Here is an 18862-nt window from a genome sequence, read left to right on the forward strand (position 1 = left end):
AATTGCTTTACAAATTTATGAGTATGTTTGAAGCTTGAATAGGGTAACATAGCTACTCCCATATTCTTAATCAGTGACTGGTCCACCTTATCTCAGAAAGAAGTCTCCTTAAAAAGGTTCTAAGCTTTGCTAGGAACCCAATGGAAAATTGTGAATTAGGGAAGAGACATCAAGTAACTTGTCAAACTGGTGACTCAACTTTTGTGAACAATGCTGTGAAGGACATGGGCAGCCAGATTACCTTTACATCTGGCATATTCCTTTGGCTTGTAAAAAATGTATCCATTTTGTCAACTATAATTGGTTATTATATTTATTTACATCATCATTGGAATTCATTTCCTATCATTCTATCATTTTGGTAAACCCACTAGTAAGATCAACTTTTTTTTTTCCCTCAGAAAATGACATTATAACCAAATATGTTGATATGATTTGAAGAGACTCAGAAATAAAAAGAAAATAAAATTTTACTGCTTGATATTTTCTTTATATGTGATACAGCAGAATGCCTTTGTAGCACATACCGTTACTACAATTTAGTAAGTTGAAGCTAAATCATGAAATTTAACAATCTTTCATAAATATCTTAAGAGTTAGATTACAAAATGATTGTTAGTATTCTTCCTAGTCTTTAGTATTATTAAGTGATTTCACTTTTCATGCATTGTAAGCTTTGCATGCATTGTTACTGTCCAAAGAAGAAAAACTATTATCATATTTATCATTTATTTATTGTTTAATCTCATTAATTTCACCAAAAAGGCAACAATGAGCTGACATTTGATATGTGTGTATTGCTTCCATTTTCAAATTGATTTGTAGAAGGTACAAAGTTGTTATTTTTAGAAAATGAAAATTCTCTGACACTTCAAGGAATTATCTAAAGACTGTAAGTATTTGCTAAAACTTAAACATTTAAAACTTCTCTGTTTGTGTATATGAATCAATTTTTATAATTTATGTCTGAATACCTTCAAAATAAAATATTTGAATATTTTCCTAGTAGTGCTTTTATATTCTGTGTTGGCTCACCATTTTCCAGCTATTTGGATTATAAACATTGGGGAAATAGGCATAGAATACTGAGAGACTAAATGGCTCTTTCTATAATTATACCCCAAATAAGCATTACTTTGTAAATTCTACAGTTTAGAAATCAAGACCATAGCGTAGGATCTGTGAGTGGTCTGTGATCTGGTGATCAAAGGTCCTTGGTTCATATTTTACACAACTTTAGTGGGGCCAAGAAGATTTTTATCTCTATATGGGTCAGCTAACCTTTTTCAGTTAAATTACATGACCACTTATTTTCACCTTTGACCTTGGTAATCCAATGAGTGCCATTTATCACAAGGTAAATAAGTCACTGTGAATGTTTAAGTGTACTCTTTCCTTAGTCCTGAAAATACTCAAAACACATGCTCTAATGATGGTGGAGCACATCTCATTACCTTTTATGGTGAACAATATATTATTTAGAAACTAGATATAGTACATCCCAGTTCCAGAGCCAACAAAATATTACTAAATATTGTGTAAACTTCTTTTTAAAAAATATTTTATTTATTTATTCATGAGAGACACAGAGAGACAGGCAGAGACATAGGCAGAGGGAGAAGTAGGCTTCTGGCTGGAAGCCTGATGTAGGACCCGATCCCAGGACCCCAGGATCACCACCTGCGCTGAAGGAAGATGCTCAACCAACCACTGAGCCACCCAGGTGCCTCTATTGTGTAAACTTCTAATATTATGCTCCAATAATTAGACATCCAGAGATACATGGGCATATAGAAAATTTCAGGCTAAAAATTTCCTGAAGACTAAAGAGAAAGCAAGAATATCTGCTATGTGCTATGTATACTTTTCAGAAGACTGAAGCTTGAGACTTCCTTAATAACTGCTTTTGTGCTTAAATAAAGTCATCATGTTTTTCACCAAGAATCTAAGGACCTCTGAGCTAGTTGAAATTGTATATAATAGGTCTTGGTTACTAGTAACTTAAAATCAGACAATACATCTTTGATAAAGGGAATCAAAACAGAGCAAATAAGCATTAAACTATGCAGGGTTAAGGACAGCCCGGGTGGCTCGGCGGTTTGGTACTGCCTTCCGCCCAGGGCGTGATCCTGGAGACTCGGGATCGGGTCTCGCGTCTCGCTTCTCGCTTCGGGCTCCCTGCATAGAGCCTGCTTCTTCCTCTGCCTGTGTCTCTGCTTCTCTCTCTGTGTCTCTTGTGAATGGATAGATAAAATCTTAAAAAAAAAAGAAAAAAGAAACTATGCAGGGTTAAGTACTGTTATACACTGTTATATTAGCCCACAGCCTCAACTGTTTCTGGCTAGAGTAGGGAAATACTGTTTGCCCATCCAACATATTGAGCACCAGACATGTGCTGTGAAAGCAGATCTTAATAGGTAAATTAATTAACACCAAAATCTCAAAGTTTTTTACTAAAGAAAATTAAAGCAGTGTTGAAATAAGGATATGGCAAAAAGTTTTATGGAAGTAAAGAAGAATGGGTAACTAATTTTTCCTATGGATGAGTGGAATTAGGGTATGGAGAGGGAAGGTAATATCAGAGGGCTTTCACAGAACAACAGGGTGGGGTAGAAAGCTTGGCATCCAGCAGATGTAGTTTTAATTCTAGAATTTCCATTTAATATCTCTAAGGTATTGGTAAAATCACTGAACCTTTCTCAGGCTCAGTTTCCTCATCTGTAAAATTATCTATATAATATGAACTTTTAAAAATTGTTATGAGGGCTAAATGAATTCATGAAGAGTATATGCTTGGAGCATAGTAGGCTCTCAGTAATTGTAGTTGTCAGTATTGACTGCTATTAAAAATAAGTTGTTTAGAAAGAGTAGGATAAGGAAGATACAATAACATGTGCATAGATCTGACTGGAATTTGAGATGGTAGATGAAACTGGAAAGATAGAGGCCAGTTGGTGAGAACATTCACATTAAGAGCTAATAAGTGTGGATGCTTTACTAGCAATGATGAATTATCATTGAGGAATTTTGATTCCTGGGCTGCCAGTGAGGAGGATGGATTGGAGAAAGAGTATACATTTGGAGTCAGAAAGACAGGTTAAGAGGAATCATTAGTATAACTAGTCCAAGAACATATTCTATGAGGTGAACAGAGACAGTGATAATGCAGGATGGAGCAGATATTTAAAAAAAAATATTTGAGATAGATGTAGAGGGACTTAACTGAAAGAACTGAGAAACAGGGATTTATTAAAATCCTTGAATTGATGAAGGGATTTTGATTTTTTTAAATGAGAGAGATGTATGCATGTTTATAAGCTAAGAGGAATGTTGAATGAATAAACATTTATGAAGGTGAAATTTAATACAGAGTGGGATATTAATTAGCCATAAAGAGAATGAAATCTTGCTATTTGCAAGAACATGGATGGAACTAGAGAATATTATGCTAAATGAAATAAGTCAGTCAGAGAAAGACAGATATCATATGATTTCACTCATATGTAGAATTTAAGAAACAAAACACATGAACATAGGGGGGAAAAGGCAAACCAAGAAACAGATTCTTAGCTCTAGAGAACAAAATGGAAGGTTACTAGAGGAGGGGATGGGTTAAGTAGGTGATGGGTATTAAACAGGGCATTTGTGATGAACACTGGGTGTTGTATGTAAATTTGAATCACTATATTCTACAGTTGAAACTAATATTACGCTGTATGTTAACTAACTGGAGTTTAAATAAAAATTCAGAGAAAAAAGAAATACATTCATAGTGAAGAAGCTTCTTAATATAGTTGATGTGGTGTATTTACCAAATGCATAAAACAATAATAACAAAGGACATGTTAATTCATTCAGCAAATATTTACTGAGCCTCATTTTTTTTTTACTGAGCCTCATTATGTTCCAAGCATTATGCTAAGTGTTCAGGGAAATAAATAAACAAATATCGACCATATGTTGATTGTTGTTATGAAGAAAAAAGCAGGGCGAAGTTAGAGTTATGGGGATGGTGTTTTAGAAAGGACAGTCATAGAAACACTCTGAAGGAACATTTATTTGAACAGCAAACTAGGTGGATGGTGGAGGTCATTAATTGCCTGGAGAAGTCCAGACAAGGAAAACCTTGGTTGAGGTTGAATCAAGAATTCGGTTTTGAGTAGATTAAGTTTGAGATACCTATTAGGTATTTAAGTAAAATAGGCAGTTGTGTATACAAGTCTTGACTTCGAGAAAGAGTTTGAGGCTGGAGATAAACTTTGAAAGGTCTCAGCATACAGATGAGATTTAAAGCCATGGAACTGGATGTGCTATGGAAATACCTAGGATATTGGGAAACATAGGGGTGGAGAATATAATACTGAAATTTCTACTTTTAGAAACTGGGAAAATGAGGGGTTGTCCTGCAAAGGGAACTGAGAAGAAATGGCCAGTGTTGTAGGAGGAAAATGAACAAACAGTTTTGTTCTGGAGGCCAAACAAGAAAATGTTTAAATAAAGAGGGAATCATAAAAAAAAAGAAGGAAAGACGAAAGAAAGAAAGAAAGAAAGAAGAAAGAAAGAAAGAAAGAAAGAAAGAAAGAAAGAAAGAAAGAAAGAAGAAAGAAAGAAAGAAAGGAGAAAAGAGTCCTGAACTGCATCAAACACTAATGAGTGGCTCAGCAAGTTAAGGTCAGTAACTATGCATTTTTGCGGATGGGAAAGGTCCAGTAGAGGAAAAAAACAAAAAACAAAACCATGATGCTAAGGGGAGTGGTGATGGAGAATTGCAGAAAACAAAGCTGAGTAGCAAGAAGGGATGAGATCCAATGCTCAAAATGATGGGTCTTTTTTTTTAAATATATGTTTTAAAGATTTTATTTGTTTATTCATGAGACACACACACACAGAGAGAGAGAGAGAGAGAGAGAGAGGCAGAGACACAGGCAGAGGGAGAAGCAGGCTCCATGCCCATGCTCGATTCAGGGAGTCCAGGATCAGGCCCTGGGCTGAAGGCGGTGCTAAACCGCTGAGCCACCCGGGCTGCCCAAAATGATGGGGCTTATTTAAGAACACTGCCAGTTCAGCCAAACAGGAATTCATGCAACTGTGTGCATGTGCACATTTTCACTGTTTATAGCTCCATGCACCCACTACCTGGAAAGTTTTCACTTTTACAAAATCATATTTTGTAAAGCTCACTTTTCCCCTGGGATTGTAAGCAGTGGAGGTGGGAGGGCACCATTAGTGATCTTTGTTTGCAATTCAATGCCAACCTCTGTGGCTTGCTTTTTACTTCCACAGTGCTGCACGCCAGATGGTGAAATAAATGGAGGGCATACTTCAGTGTTTTCCTCAAGCGCAACACCGCAGCCTTGGGTGTAGTATTGGGGAAAGGGTGCTTGCGTTTTATATTGATCCTTAGAAACCTCTCCAAGGTACTGAGCCTCCTTGTTGCTGTTACCTTTGCTATTTTAAGTCTCTTTGAAGTGTCAAAGGTGGAATCACTTTTTTTACGATGGGTTCTGAAGTGTTTCAATAAGGAGCTCATTGATCATCCCCGTGTGGTTTATTTACGTGTTATATTGCTGGCTCCTAGTACAGAGCAGAGTAGCAGACCGGTAAAGGTTTGATTAGAAGAAGACAGAAAAATGATTATTACTTTCACTACAGGTCTAATACCTTTAGAGCAGGGTAGGGGTTGAGATTAGCTTCCAACATTCTGCCTTCAATGCCACAAGTAGGGTCCAATAAGTGGCATATTTATGTGCACGTGTGTATGAACCCTAGAAATACTGTGTGCCATCAATACTATAAGGGCAACCAGAGGGAAGTGCTGAGAGGGACTGGGGTGGGGGGTGGAGGAGTTTGGGAGCATAGGTGTACTAATTTATTTTAAATGCATTTTCTTCCTGCCTCCTGCTTCTAGAGGCCCATTGTATACTGTACTAAATCCCCGCTCTACTATTCATCACTATACAAAAATGGGTGTGGTTCGGTGTATAGGACACCCGCTTTTGTGAGCCCTGCAAGCAGATATTCCTGGAGTCCTCCCCAGACACTAACTGCTCCAATGCTCCAGAGCATCTCCCTGTTTCTACATTCATTTTGGGAATCCTCCCGCCTGCAAGCCGCCTTCGTAGACTTGAGAGGGCCTGCTGAGCATGTGTGAACAGAGACGCGCATGCTCCATGAAGTGGGCAGGTTTACTGCAGCGCTAGCAGTGGCTTTTACTACTCTTCTCCTGCCTCCTAGCCCTGCGCGTCCTCCTCCCCTCTTACCCACCCCCAACCACGCGGTCCTCGGTATTCACCCCAGCTCTTCTTTCCCACCTCCTCTTCACCTGGGGCTGGGGAATCTCCATTGACGTTCGAGTGACGCTACTGTGCTGCTGCAGCCGCGGGGGAGGGGGGCGGGGGGTGGGGTCCAGGAGCTGCACAGGTGAAGCCGCCGCTGCCGCCATATTGACAGAGCTGGGTACGGGGAGGAGGCCCTAGGAAGCGGGGTGGGCGACAGAGTCAACGCCGAACGACCGTCGTGGTGGCGGCAGTGGTGAGCACAAGCCGAGGGGAACTCTCCGTGAGGCAGCATAGAGTTTTCTTGTCTATGGGGAGCAGCTGCCTGTGGAGACGGTCCTCCGCTCACAGCCTCTGAGGGGACCCTGAAGCTAGGGCAGCGGTCGCTGAAGGAGGGGCTAGGGTTTTCGCTGGTGGTGGCGGCGGCTGGCAAGCTCAAACGACGCGATGCGCGGTTGCGCCAGCGGTTGGCAGCTCCTGCCCAAGTGCTCCTGAAGGGGCTATGCTACCGTTCGCTCCTCAGGACGAGCTTTTGAACCAAGAAATGGAGGTTTTCGGAGGCGGCGCGAGCAGCGGCAAGGTTAGTTATGGTGGCCAAGGGCTGGAGCCATCCCCCTTCCTCTCAGGACCCTGGCTAGAGGCCCAAGAGAGAAGGTCTTGGGGCTAGGGAGCGGGGTGCCCAGGCAAGCCCCGTTGAGGCTGCGGGACAGCGAAGCATGCTCTGCTTCAACTGTGCTTTCGCTCGGGAGATGACGGGCTAGGGCTAGGGCTTGGGGAGTGAGCAGCCCAGATCTGGGCTCTGTCTCAGAAGGAGCTCCTGCCTCTCGGGCTGTGCTGGAGTTGTGACTAAGTTTCTTCACTTTGCGACCTGAAGTGGGACTGGGGAACGCGCCAGGTACAGCGCCCCGCTCAGCACTTTCCTCTTTCTCTGCTGCGCCAGGTTTGCTCTCTGGGGTCACTTTGAGGGACAGCTGCTGACTCCAGCTAGCTGTTTAATCCCGGATACTTTTAGGAACCCAGCGCAACAAAAACATACCTAGATGACAGAATAACTCTGGGGACATTTGCTCGTAGGAATGTGTACTCCTTACTTGGCTTTCTAGTTTCTCCATGGCATGTTGTGGTTTTTGTAAGAACCCATTTGGAGATTAATTGGCGGCTGGGTTTCATGATTTACTATGTGATGTTCTGTATTCTCCTCAATTCTACCACCCTCTTCCTCCTTTTTTCTTTCCCCAACTGCTGCCCCCGCTCTATTGGTCGGTAAAAGAAAACACAAAGTAAACCCTAGGCCTTATAAGATGAATCTTTGGAAGACTACGAGGTTCAACCAGAATATTTTTGCTTCTCCTCTCTTCCCGCTCTTCTGAAACTGTTCTGATTGGACTTAGGTCAGCTGTGCAGTGAAAACTTACATGTGCACAGGTACTCTATTTTTAGTGTTGTGGCTAGTAACGGGCAGCATTTAAACTCTAAAAACAAGACTTTGGGGATAGAAAGTCAGATCCTTTTCTGACAACTTAATAGATTGACAGCTTAATACTCCAGTAGAGGCCACAGTAGACCTCATAAAAAGTACTGAAGACCAAATTGATTCACAGTAGGATATTTTGCGGTAGGATTGGCAATCACAGTTCTCCACATCTCAAGATGCTAATTTGTCTTCAAGTACTTGCTCCATCCTTAAAAATACACTTTGGACTGTTCTCTGTTTAATTCATTCTTTTTTCTTTTTCACTTTTCCAAATAAATTGATGTTAAAATTCTGTGCCAGGATAACATTGAACAAGAAGTATAATAGAAATAAATTCAGAAGGAGTCTAAAGTTGAACCTTTTCCACTATAGTTAATATTTTACTAGTAAACTGAGCAGTTCCAAAATACATTTTAATATTCTACATCTCTTAACAGAATAAATGAAGAAAGGTAAATTTCTTCTTGGACTATGGCAATGTTTCATACTTGCAACAATTTTCTAGCAAGACTGTTCAAAGGGAGAGGGATGTTATTTTATTCACATATGTAATCAGTTGACTTACAGTTCCAGGTATCTGGTTTAGAAAAAGTTAAATGTTTGTATATAAGGATGGGGTGGGGGATGGAGAGCCTTTTGCATGCCTGCTATTTTATAATTTTTGTTAAATTTGAATTGAGAAATGTTTTGAATCATAATTACCATATAATGTTTGTCCTTCTCTGATTGACTTATTTCACTCAGCATAACACCCTCCAGTTCCATCCATGTCAAAGCAAATGGTGGGTATTTGTCGTTTCTAGTGGCTGAGTAATATTCCATTATATACATATACCACATCTTCTTTATCCATTCATCTTTTTTTTAATTTTTTTTATTTATTTATGATAGTCACAGAGAGAGGGAGAGAAAGAGAGACAGGCAGAGGGAGAAGCAGGCTCCATGCACCGGGAGCCCAATGTGGGATTCGATCCCAGATCTCCAGGATCGCGCCCTGGGCCAAAGGCAGGCGCCAAACCGCTGCGCCACCCAGGGATCCCTCCATTCATCTTTGATGAACACTGAGGCTCCTTCCACAGTTTGACTATTGTGGACATTGGTGCTGTAAACATTGGGGTGCAGGTGTTCTGGTGTTTCACTGTATCTGTATCTTTGGGTTAAATCCCCGGCAGTGCAATTGCTGGGTCGTAGGGCAGATCTATTTTTAACTGTTTGAGGAACCTCCACACAGTTCTCTGGAGTGTCTGCACCAGTTCACATTCCCACCAACAGTGCAAGAGGGTTCCTCTTTCTCCACATCCTCTCCAACATTTGTTGTTTCCTGATTTGTTAATTTTCGCCATTCTCACTGGGGTGAGGTGGTATCTCATTGTGGTTTTGATTTGGATTTCCTTGATGGCAAGTGATGCGGAGCATTTTCTCATGAGCTTATTGGCCGTATCTATGTCTTCCTCTGTGAGATTTCTGTTCATGTCTTTTGCCCATTTCATGATTGGATTGTTTGTTTCTTTGCTGTTGAGTTTACTAGGTTCTTTATTGATCTTGGATACAAGCCCTTTATCAGATAGGTCATTTGCAAATATCTTGTCCCATTCTGTAGGTTGTCTTTGAGTTTTGTTGACTGTTTCTTTTGCTGTGCAGAAGCTTTTGATCTTGATGAAGTCCCAATAATTCATTTTTGCTTTTGTTTCTCTTGCCTGCATGGATATATCTTGCAAGAAATTGCCGTGTCCAAGTTCAAAAAAGGTGTTGCCTGTGCTCTCCTCTAGGATTTTGATGGAATCTTGTCTCACATTTAGATCTTTAATCCATTTTGAGTTTTTCTTTGTGTATGGTGTAAGAGAATGGTACAGTTTCATTCTTCTGCATGTGGATGTCCAATTTTCCCAGCACCATTTATTGAAGAGACTTTTTTTCCAGTGCATAGTCTTTCCTGCTTTGTCGAATATTAGTTGACCATAGAGTTGAGAGTCCATTCTGAGTTCTGTATTCTGTTTCATTGATCTATGTGTCTGTTTTTGTGCCAGTACCACACTGTCTTGATGACCACAGCTTTGTAGTACAACCTGAAATCTGGCATTGTGATGCGCCCAGATATGGTTTTCTTTTTCAATATTCCCCTGGCTATTCGGGGTCTTTTCTGATTCCACACAAATCTTAAGATGATTTGTTCCAACTCTCTGAAAAAAGTTCATGGTATTTTGATAGGGATTGCATTAAATGTGTAAATTGCCCTGGGTAACATTGACAATTTCAATATTAATTCTTCCAATCCATGAGCATGGAATATTTTTCCATCTCTTTGTGTCTTCCTCAATTTCTTTCAGAAGTGGTCTGTAGTTTTTAGGGTATAGATCCTTTACCTGTTTGGTTAGGTTTATTCCTAGGTATCTTATGCTTTTGGATGCAATTGTCAATGGGATTGACTCCTTAATTTCTCTTTCTTCAGTCTCATTGTTAGTGTATACAATTTTAGCTCTTTTTTTTTTTTTTCAATTTTAGCTCTTGAGTGGATTTTGTCAGGATGAAGAAGTGTTACCTAAGGTGTGATTGGATATTGGGCGCTCCTGGGTAAGGATTATAAAGAATAGCTTGATTTGGTAAAGTTTTCATGAGTTAGTGCTATGTACATTACAGTATGCATTTAACTGTTTTTTTTTTGTGAAAGTGTTTGCTTTCTGAAGAAGGAATTGATCATAGTTTTCAAATTGCATATTATATCATATTATATTGTATTGTAATTGCTACTTGTATTTATTTTTCTCCCAAGTTTTTATTTTAATTCCATTTACTTGACATACAATGTAATATTAGTTTCAGGTGTAGAATTTAGTGATTCAACCCTTACATACCACACCCTTACTCATTTCAAGTGCCCTCCTTAATACCCATCACCTATTTAACCCATTGTTCCACTCACCTCCCCTCTGGTAACCATCAGTTTGTTCTCTATAGGTAAGATTCCATTTCTTGGTTTTCCTCTCTTTTTTACCCCCATATTTGTTTTGTTTCTTAAATTCTACATATGAGTGAAATCATATGGTATTTTTCTTTCTTTCACTGACTTATTTCACTTAGCATAATACTCACTAGCTCGAGCCATACCCTTGCAAATTCTTTTTATAGCTGAGTAATATTTCTCCATATACATACACACACAGATATATGGAAAGTTTGAGTTCTTTGGATGCCTTTTTATTTCTTTTTGCTACTGTGGATAGGACTTCTAGTAACATGTTAAATAACATTGGTAAGAGTAGAAATCCCTGTCTTGTTCCTGACCACGGAGGAAAAGCTCTCAGTTTTTCATACATGAACTTTATTATGTTGATGTATGTACCCTCTAACCCTAATTTTTTGAGGGTTCTTATCATGAGGGTTAGATGTACAGATACTTTTTCTTTATCTACTAAATGGGTCATTTGTTTCTTATCCTTTCTTTTATAAGTGTGGTATCTCACATTGATTATTTTGTGATTATTGAACCACTCTTGTAGCCCAGGAGTAAATCCCACTTGATTGTGGTGAATGATTCTTTTAATATACTGTTCGTTTAGATTTGGTAGTATTTTATTGGGCATTTTTGCAACCATTTTCATTAGGGATATTGTCCTGTAGTTCTCTTTCATAGTGGAATCTTTGATCTTGGAATCAGGATAATGCTGGCTTCATAAAATGAGTTCGGAAGTTTTCCTTCTATTTCTATTTTTTAAGACAGTTTGAGAAGAATAGGAATTAACTCTTCTTTAAGTGTTTGATAGAATACTCCTGTGAAGGTATCTGGCCCTGGATTTTTGTTTGTTGGGAGATGTTTTTTATTATTGATGGAGTTTTTTGCTGATTCTTGGTCTATTCAATTTTTTTTTAATTCAAGTTTTCTATTTCTTCCTGTTTCAGTTTTGGTAATTTATATGTTTCTAGGAATTCATCCATTTCTTCCAGGTGGTCCAGATTTGGCATATAATTTTTTATTATATTCTTTTGTAATTGTTCGTATTTCTGTGGTATTGGTTGTTATTTATCTTCTGTAATTTGTTTTTTTTTAATTTATTTTTTATTGGTGTTCAATTTACTAACATACAGAATAACCCCCAGTGCCCGTCACCCGTTCACTCCCACCCCCCGCCCTCCTCCCCTTCTACCACCCCTAGTTCGTTTCCCAGAGTTAGCAGTCTTTACGTTCTGTCTCCCTTTCTGATATTTCCCACACATTTCTTCTCCCTTCCCTTATATTCCCTTTCACTATTATTTATATTCCCCAAATGAATGAGACCATATAATGTTTGTCCTTCTCCGACTGACTTACTTCACTCAGCATAATACCCTCCAGTTCCATCCACGTTGAAGCAAATGGTGGGTATTTGTCATTTCCAATAGCTGAGTAATATTCCATTGTATACATAAACCACATCTTCTTTATCCATTCATCTTTCGTTGGACACCGAGGCTCCTTCCACAGTTTGGCTATCGTGGCCATTGCTGCTAGAAACATCGGGGTGCAGGTGTCCCGGCGTTTCATTGCATTTGTATCTTTGGGGTAAATCCCCAACAGTGCAATTGCTGGGTCGTAGGGAAGGTCTATTTTTAACTGTTTGAGGAACCTCCACACAGTTTTCCAGAGTGGCTGCACCAGTTCACATTCCCACCAACAGTGTAAGAGGGTTCCCTTTTCTCCGCATCCTCTCCAACATTTGTGGTTTCCTGCCTTGTTAATGTTCCCCATTCTCACTGGTGTGAGGTGGTATCTCATTGTGGTTTTGATTTGTATTTCCCTGATGGCAAGTGATGCGGAGCATTTTCTCATATGCATGTTGGCCATGTCTATGTCTTCCTCTGTGAGATTTCTGTTCATGTCTTTTGCCCATTTCATGATTGGATTGTTTGTTTCTTTGGTGTTGAGTTTAATAAGTTCTTTATAGATCTTGGAAACTAGCCCTTTATCTGATATGTCATTTGCAAATATCTTGTCCCATTCTGTAGGTTGTCTTTGAGTTTTGTTGACTGTATCCTTTGCTGTGCAAAAGCTTCTTATCTTGATGAAGTCCCAATAGTTCATTTTTGCTTTTGTTTCTTTTGCCTTCGTGGATGTATCTTGCAAGAAGGTACTATGGCCGAGTTCAAAAAGGGTGTTGCCTGTGTTCTTCTCTAGGATTTTGATGGAATCTTGTCTCACATTTAGATCTTTCATCCATTTTGAGTTTATCTTTGTGTATGGTGAAAGAGAGTGGTCTAGTTTCATTCTTCTGCATGTGGATGTCCAATTTTCCCAGCACCATTTATTGAAGAGACTGTCTTTCTTCCAATGGATAGTCTTTCCTCCTTTATCGAATATTAGTTGCCCATAAAGTTCAGGGTCCACTTCTGGATTCTCTATTCTGTTCCACTGATCTATGTGTCTGTTTCTGTGAGCAGATCAGCGGCCCCGCCCCGGAGCCTCCAGGCCCTGCAGACGGAGTTCCTGCTGGAGCTGAATCCAGGTTTCCAGAGCTGCCCCGCCACTGGGGCTATTCCTCCTGTGGCCTCACGGGGTAAACAACCCCCACTGAGCCCTGCACCTGGCAGGGGCACAGCAGCTCCCCCAACTGCTAACACCTGAAAATCAGCACAACAGGCCCCTCCCCCAGAACACCAGCTAGACTGACTGACAACTTCCAGGAGAAGCCAAGGGACTTAAAGTACACAGAATCAGAAGATACTCCCCCGTGGTTCTTTTTTTTTTTTTTTTTTTTTTTTTTTTGCTTTTTGATTTGTTTTCTCTTCTGTAATTTGTGATTTTATTTATCTGGTTCCTTTCTCTGTACTTTTTGATAAGTCTGGCTCAATGTTTATCAATTTTATTAATTTTTTCAATGAACCAGTTCCTGATTTCATTGATCTGTTTTATTGTTTTCTTCGTTTCTATATAATTTATTTCTGCTCTATTCTTTATTGCCCTTCTTCTGCTGGCTTTGGGCTTCATTAGTTTTACTTTTTTTCTAGCTCCTTTATATGTAATGTTAGGTTGTCTACTTTAGAATTTTTTTCTTCTTGACATAGGCCTGACCGGTTTTGCTGCATCCCAAAGGTTTGGACCATTGTGTATTCATTTTCATTTGTTTCCGTGCATTTTTTTGTTCTTTGATTTCCTGGTTCATCCATTCATTCTTTAGTAGCATGATGTTTGACCTCCATGTATTTGTGGTCTTTCCAAATTTTTTCTTGTGATTGACTTCCAGGATCATAGTGTTGTGGTCAGAAAACATGCATACTATGATCTCATTCATTTTGCACTTTTTGAGGTCTGTTTGTGACATCATATGTGATTTAGTCTATAGAATGTCCCATGAGCACTTGAAGAGAATGTGTGCCTTGCTGTTTTAGGGTGGAACGTTCTGTTAATATCTGTTAAGTCCATCTGGTCCAGTTTGTCTTTCATTTTTTTAAAAGATTTTTAATTTATTCACGAGAGACATAGAAAGACAGGCAGAGACATAGGCAGAGGGACTCCATCTCAGGACCTCAGGATCACTCCTTGAGCCTAAGGTAGACACTCCCTGAGCCACCCGAGTGTCCCCAGTTTGTCTTTCAAAGCCATTTTCTCCTTGTTGATTTTCTGCTTAGATGATTGATGTAAATGGAGTGTTAAAGTCTTTGACTATTATATTATTATTATCAATGAATTCCTTTAAGCTTGTTATTAATTATTTTATATATTTGGCTTGCTCTCATGTTTGGGGCATAAATATTTAAAACTGTTAGATTTTCTTGCTGGATAGTTCCCTTTATTATGATACAGTGCTTGTCCTCATCTTTGATTGTAGTCTTTGGTTTAAAATCTAGTTTTTCAGATATAAGTTTGTTACTCCAGCTTTCTTTTGACATCCATTTGCATGATAAATATTTTTCCATTCCCTCACTTTCAATCTGCAGGTATCTTTAGGTCTAAAATGCATCTCTTGTAAGCAGCATATAGATGTCTCTAGCTATCTTTTTTCACATCTGTTCTGACACCTTATGTCTTTTGATTGGAGCATTTAGTTTACTTGCATTCAACGATTATTGATAGATATGTATTAAGTGCTATTTTAGTATTTGTTTTGTCATTGTTTCTGGAGATTTTCTCTGTTCCTTTCTTGTCCTTGTCACTTTTGGTCTTTTCCAATCAAAGAGTCCCCTTTAATATTTCTTGCAGGGCTGGTTTAATGATTATGAACTCCTTTTGTTTTTGTTTTCTGAGTAACCCTTTATCTCTCCTATTTTGAATGATAGCCTTGCTGGATAGAGTATTCTTGGCTACAGATTTTTCTCATTCAGCACTTTAAATATATTATGCCACTCCCTTCTGACTTCCAAAGGTTCTTTTGAGAGATCTGTAACTAGACTTATGGGTCTTCCTTTGTAAAGTAGACACTGCTTTTGTTTTGCTGCTTTTAGGATTTTTTCTTTATCATTATATTTTGTAAATTTAATTACAATGTGTTTTGGTGTTGGCCTGTTTTTGATTTTGATGGGAGTTCTCGTACCTCCTGGATCTGAGTATTTGTTTCCTTCCCCACATTAGAGAAGTTTTCAGCCATTATTTCCTGAAATTAATTTCCTGTCCCTTTTTAACTCTTCTTTTTCTGGGATTCCTATGATACAAATGTAATTATGTTTCATGCAGTCACTGGGTTCCCTAAGTCTATTCTCACGTTCTGTAATTCTTCTTTCTTTTGCTCAGCTTCATTATTTTCTTTTATCCCTTATTCATTCCTTTACTTCTTCGATCTTTGTGTTCTCTGCATCCTGTCTATTTAAGATCTCAGTTACTGCATTTTCATTTCTTTTTGAAAAAAAATATTATTTATTTATTTTAGAGAGAGAGAGAGAGAGAGAGAGAAGAGAAGAAAAGAGAGAGAAAGAAAGGCAGAGACATGGGCAGAGGAAGAAACAGGCTCTATGTGGGGAGCTGATGTGTGACTCAATCTCAGGACCCTGGGATCACAATCTGAGCCAAAGGCAGATGCTCAACCACTGAGAAATGCACATGCCCTGCATTTTTCATTTCTGACTGTTTTTTTGACTCTTTTATCTCTACAGAAGGACATCCCTGAAGTCTACCATTCTTTTCTCAATCCCAGCGAGTATCCTTATGATTGTTGCTTTAAATTCTCTATCAGGCATGTTACATGTATCTGTTTCACTTAGATCTTTTGTTGTGACCTTATTTTGTTCTTTCATTTGGAATAAATTTTTCCATTTTGTCCTTTTGTCTAAGTCTCCATCTTCTTCTATATGTTAGAAATGCCTGTTATGTTTCCTGATCCTGAGAATAATGGCTTTATGCAGAAGTGGTCCTATAATGTCCAGGATCTGGTGCTTTAGGAAGTATCTTGGTGTGTGCTGTTTGTGCTTTTCTGTTTTAATTTGCTTGCTCTAGCCTTCAGACCTGTCTGCAGAGGCTCTCCTTACCTGCAGTGGGTGGTGTTTGGCCCTTGGCTAGAGTGTGATGAGTTTTAACTAGCTGTGCTCTGGTCTGCTTGATAAATGAGTCCTGATGCTACTGCCACTAGAACTGAAGCCTTGCAGATCTCTCTGTTTGGGAGATGTGGTGTGGGAAGAGATTTCTGCTGGTCTTCTGGGGGAAGAGGCCTCCTGCAACGGGACAGAGGCATACTTGACCTAATAGCTCTAAACCAGCACAGTACAGGGATGCTGAACCTCGTGTAAACAGGTTAGGCCACCAGTATTGGTGGTATGGTGCTGAGGGTGGTCCTGTGTTTATGCTGAGGGGTAGGGGAAGGAAATGGCCAACACATTTGTCCCTGGAGTGAGGTCTCTGTGCTTTCTGCTTTCGGGGAAGTACCCCAGGAAGAGCAAACAGTCTCCCTGCTGTGTGTCCATTTTCCCCCCACCTCCCATTGCTGTCTGTATGCTGTCTGTTTTGGGACTGTTTTACTGCCTTCTCTCCAGAAGTAGTGCAATACCCTCTAAGTTCTTTCCCAGCCAACCCTGGGGACATTCAGAACTCAATGCTCTAGTGGGTCTTGTCATCAGCAGCCTGTGCCAGTCCTCTGGCATCCATTTGGATGGAGACAGTTTCAATGTGCTGGGATTGAGGGAGGCTTGACCTGGAAGCACAGTTGTACCAGAGCACAGGGATGTGGGACCCAGAATAAGCAGGCTACACAGCTAATGTGGGGGCTGAGCTGCCCTTAGCAGGTGGCTCTGTGTTTATGCTGAGAGGTGGGGGAGGAAAATGGAGAGGCATGTCTGTGAATGCTATCTCTCATGGAGGAGCTCCCAGAAGAGTTAGTAATCTCCAGTCTGTGACCCAGGCAGTTCCTCAGATCCTCAGGTCACTCTTTCCATTCTGTCTGCACCTGGTGGTGTTTGCCTGCCTCTCTCTAGGAGTAGTGCAGCATCCTCAGGGTTTTGTCCCAGACTAGCTTGCTGACTTTTAAAACTCCATCCTTCAAGCCCTGCTGGTTGCAAAAACTCATGAAAATCAGCCCCTGTCATTTTTCTAGCCAGTGGCTACAGGGAACTGTTATCCTTATGAGTCCCCTGTATGCTTCTCTCTCTCTCTCTCTCTTTCTCTCTCTCTCTCTCTCTTATTATTTAAAGAAATTAATTTTGAGAGTAATAAAGTTCACTGATAAAAACAGTTTGGGATTAAAGGCACAGACTTGGGCAGCCCAGGTGGCTCATCGGTTGGGCACCATCTTCAGTCCAGGGCCTGATCCTGGAGACCCAGGATCAAGTCCCGCGTCCGGCTCCCTACATGGAGCCTGCTTCTCCCTCTGCCTGTGTCTCTGCTTCTCTCTTTCTCTCTCTCTCTGTTTCTCATGAATAAATAAATAAAATCTTTAAAAAATAAAATAAAGGCACAGACTTTAAATATTTAACCAGAATTTCTAATATATGGCAGATTAGGAAAAAAGTGCTAGTTTTAATTCAATGAGACCCTGTAGTAATAGAGGAAAGAACATGGGATTTGGTGGCTTAATCTGGGTTCTAATCTCACCACCAAGTCATACTAGATATGTGACCCAGTGCAAGTCACCTAACTTCTCTGAGACTGAGTTTCTTCATCTGTAAATGGGGGAAAAAATCTTTAAGCACTGTGTGTAAACAAATTCATTAATTACTGGGTGTAATACACTTATCAAGGTGTTTTGAAAACAAAACAAGATGAAATTATTTTTCAGTACCAACATGAAGGCATATGTTACAATGCAATTGTTTTAAGGAAGGGGGGAAAATCAATTCAATCTTACTTCAGGTCTACCAGCAAATTTTGTTTTTAGCTTGTTATAGCAGTATTATGCATAAATAATTAGACTTTTGATGCTTTGGGTTGTTTGTTCAGATGAGAGTGTGTAGGAGAGCAACAGAAATTTGTCTAGCTTAATTTCTTGGACAAGATACTCTGTTTCATTACAAAATGCTGGGGGTTGTTTTATAGATAGTGAATATAGTTTGACTGAAAAGGGTGTAATCTCATCAAATTAAACCATGGCTACTTTTGTTTAGAAAACCCAAAACTAAAGGTAACAATAAATAAAAGGTGCTTTGCATATAGTAGGTCTCTAATACACAGTAGTTTCTTCTGTTCTCTCATAGTCGTCATAATTCCACTTTCCTTGCCCTTAAACTCTGAATAATTGTCACCTATATTAAAACCTGGGGATTTAGATCACCTTGGTCATGGCCCCCAGCTTTCCCTGTTATGAGCAGTTTTTCTTAAGACTTCTTTCCTATATCTGAACATTTTATTGAAGTATAGTAATCACATCTGTAATCACAGATAAGGTGATTCAGGGATAAAATATTAACTTAGGAGCACTATGGGGAATATGAGACAATTCCATTTGCTGTAACTGGCTATTGAGGTGTTTCACTGACATTTACTTTTTACTTTTGTCATGGTGGGAATTGGTTCAGTTCATCAAGTGTTTATAGGGTACAAGGCAGTGTAGTACATAGTACTGTAATATGAAATGTCTGAAGATATTACCACCCTGAGTCTCACGCCAATCCCATGGGTTTACATTTAGGTGGACAAGGTAGGCATGTGTAGAAATTTATATTAATCACAAGACCATCAACAATGAGATGGTTGTGGTCATGGTTTAGGGATAGATCTGTTAAT

General features: G+C 39.6%; 1 protein-coding gene across 5 annotated transcripts in view; it reads left to right on the top strand.

Moving 5' to 3' along the window:
* The first annotated feature begins 6182 nt into the window (after positions 1 to 6182).
* Positions 6183 to 18862, top strand: part of RPS6KA6 (ribosomal protein S6 kinase A6) — a 195577-nt gene continuing 182897 nt past the window's right edge. For all 5 annotated transcript variants that reach the window (XM_072815168.1, XM_072815167.1, XM_072815166.1 and 2 more), the window contains exon 1: positions 6183 to 6855. Coding sequence is in view for 3 of the 5 variants with exons in the window: in XM_072815166.1 (XP_072671267.1) it covers positions 6778 to 6855 (78 nt within the window). In the remaining 2 variants the exon portion in view is untranslated. The remainder of the gene's footprint in view (positions 6856 to 18862) is intronic.

This window comes from Canis lupus, chromosome X (assembly GCF_048164855.1).
Source record: "Canis lupus baileyi chromosome X, mCanLup2.hap1, whole genome shotgun sequence".
Lineage (NCBI taxonomy): Eukaryota > Metazoa > Chordata > Mammalia > Carnivora > Canidae > Canis > Canis lupus.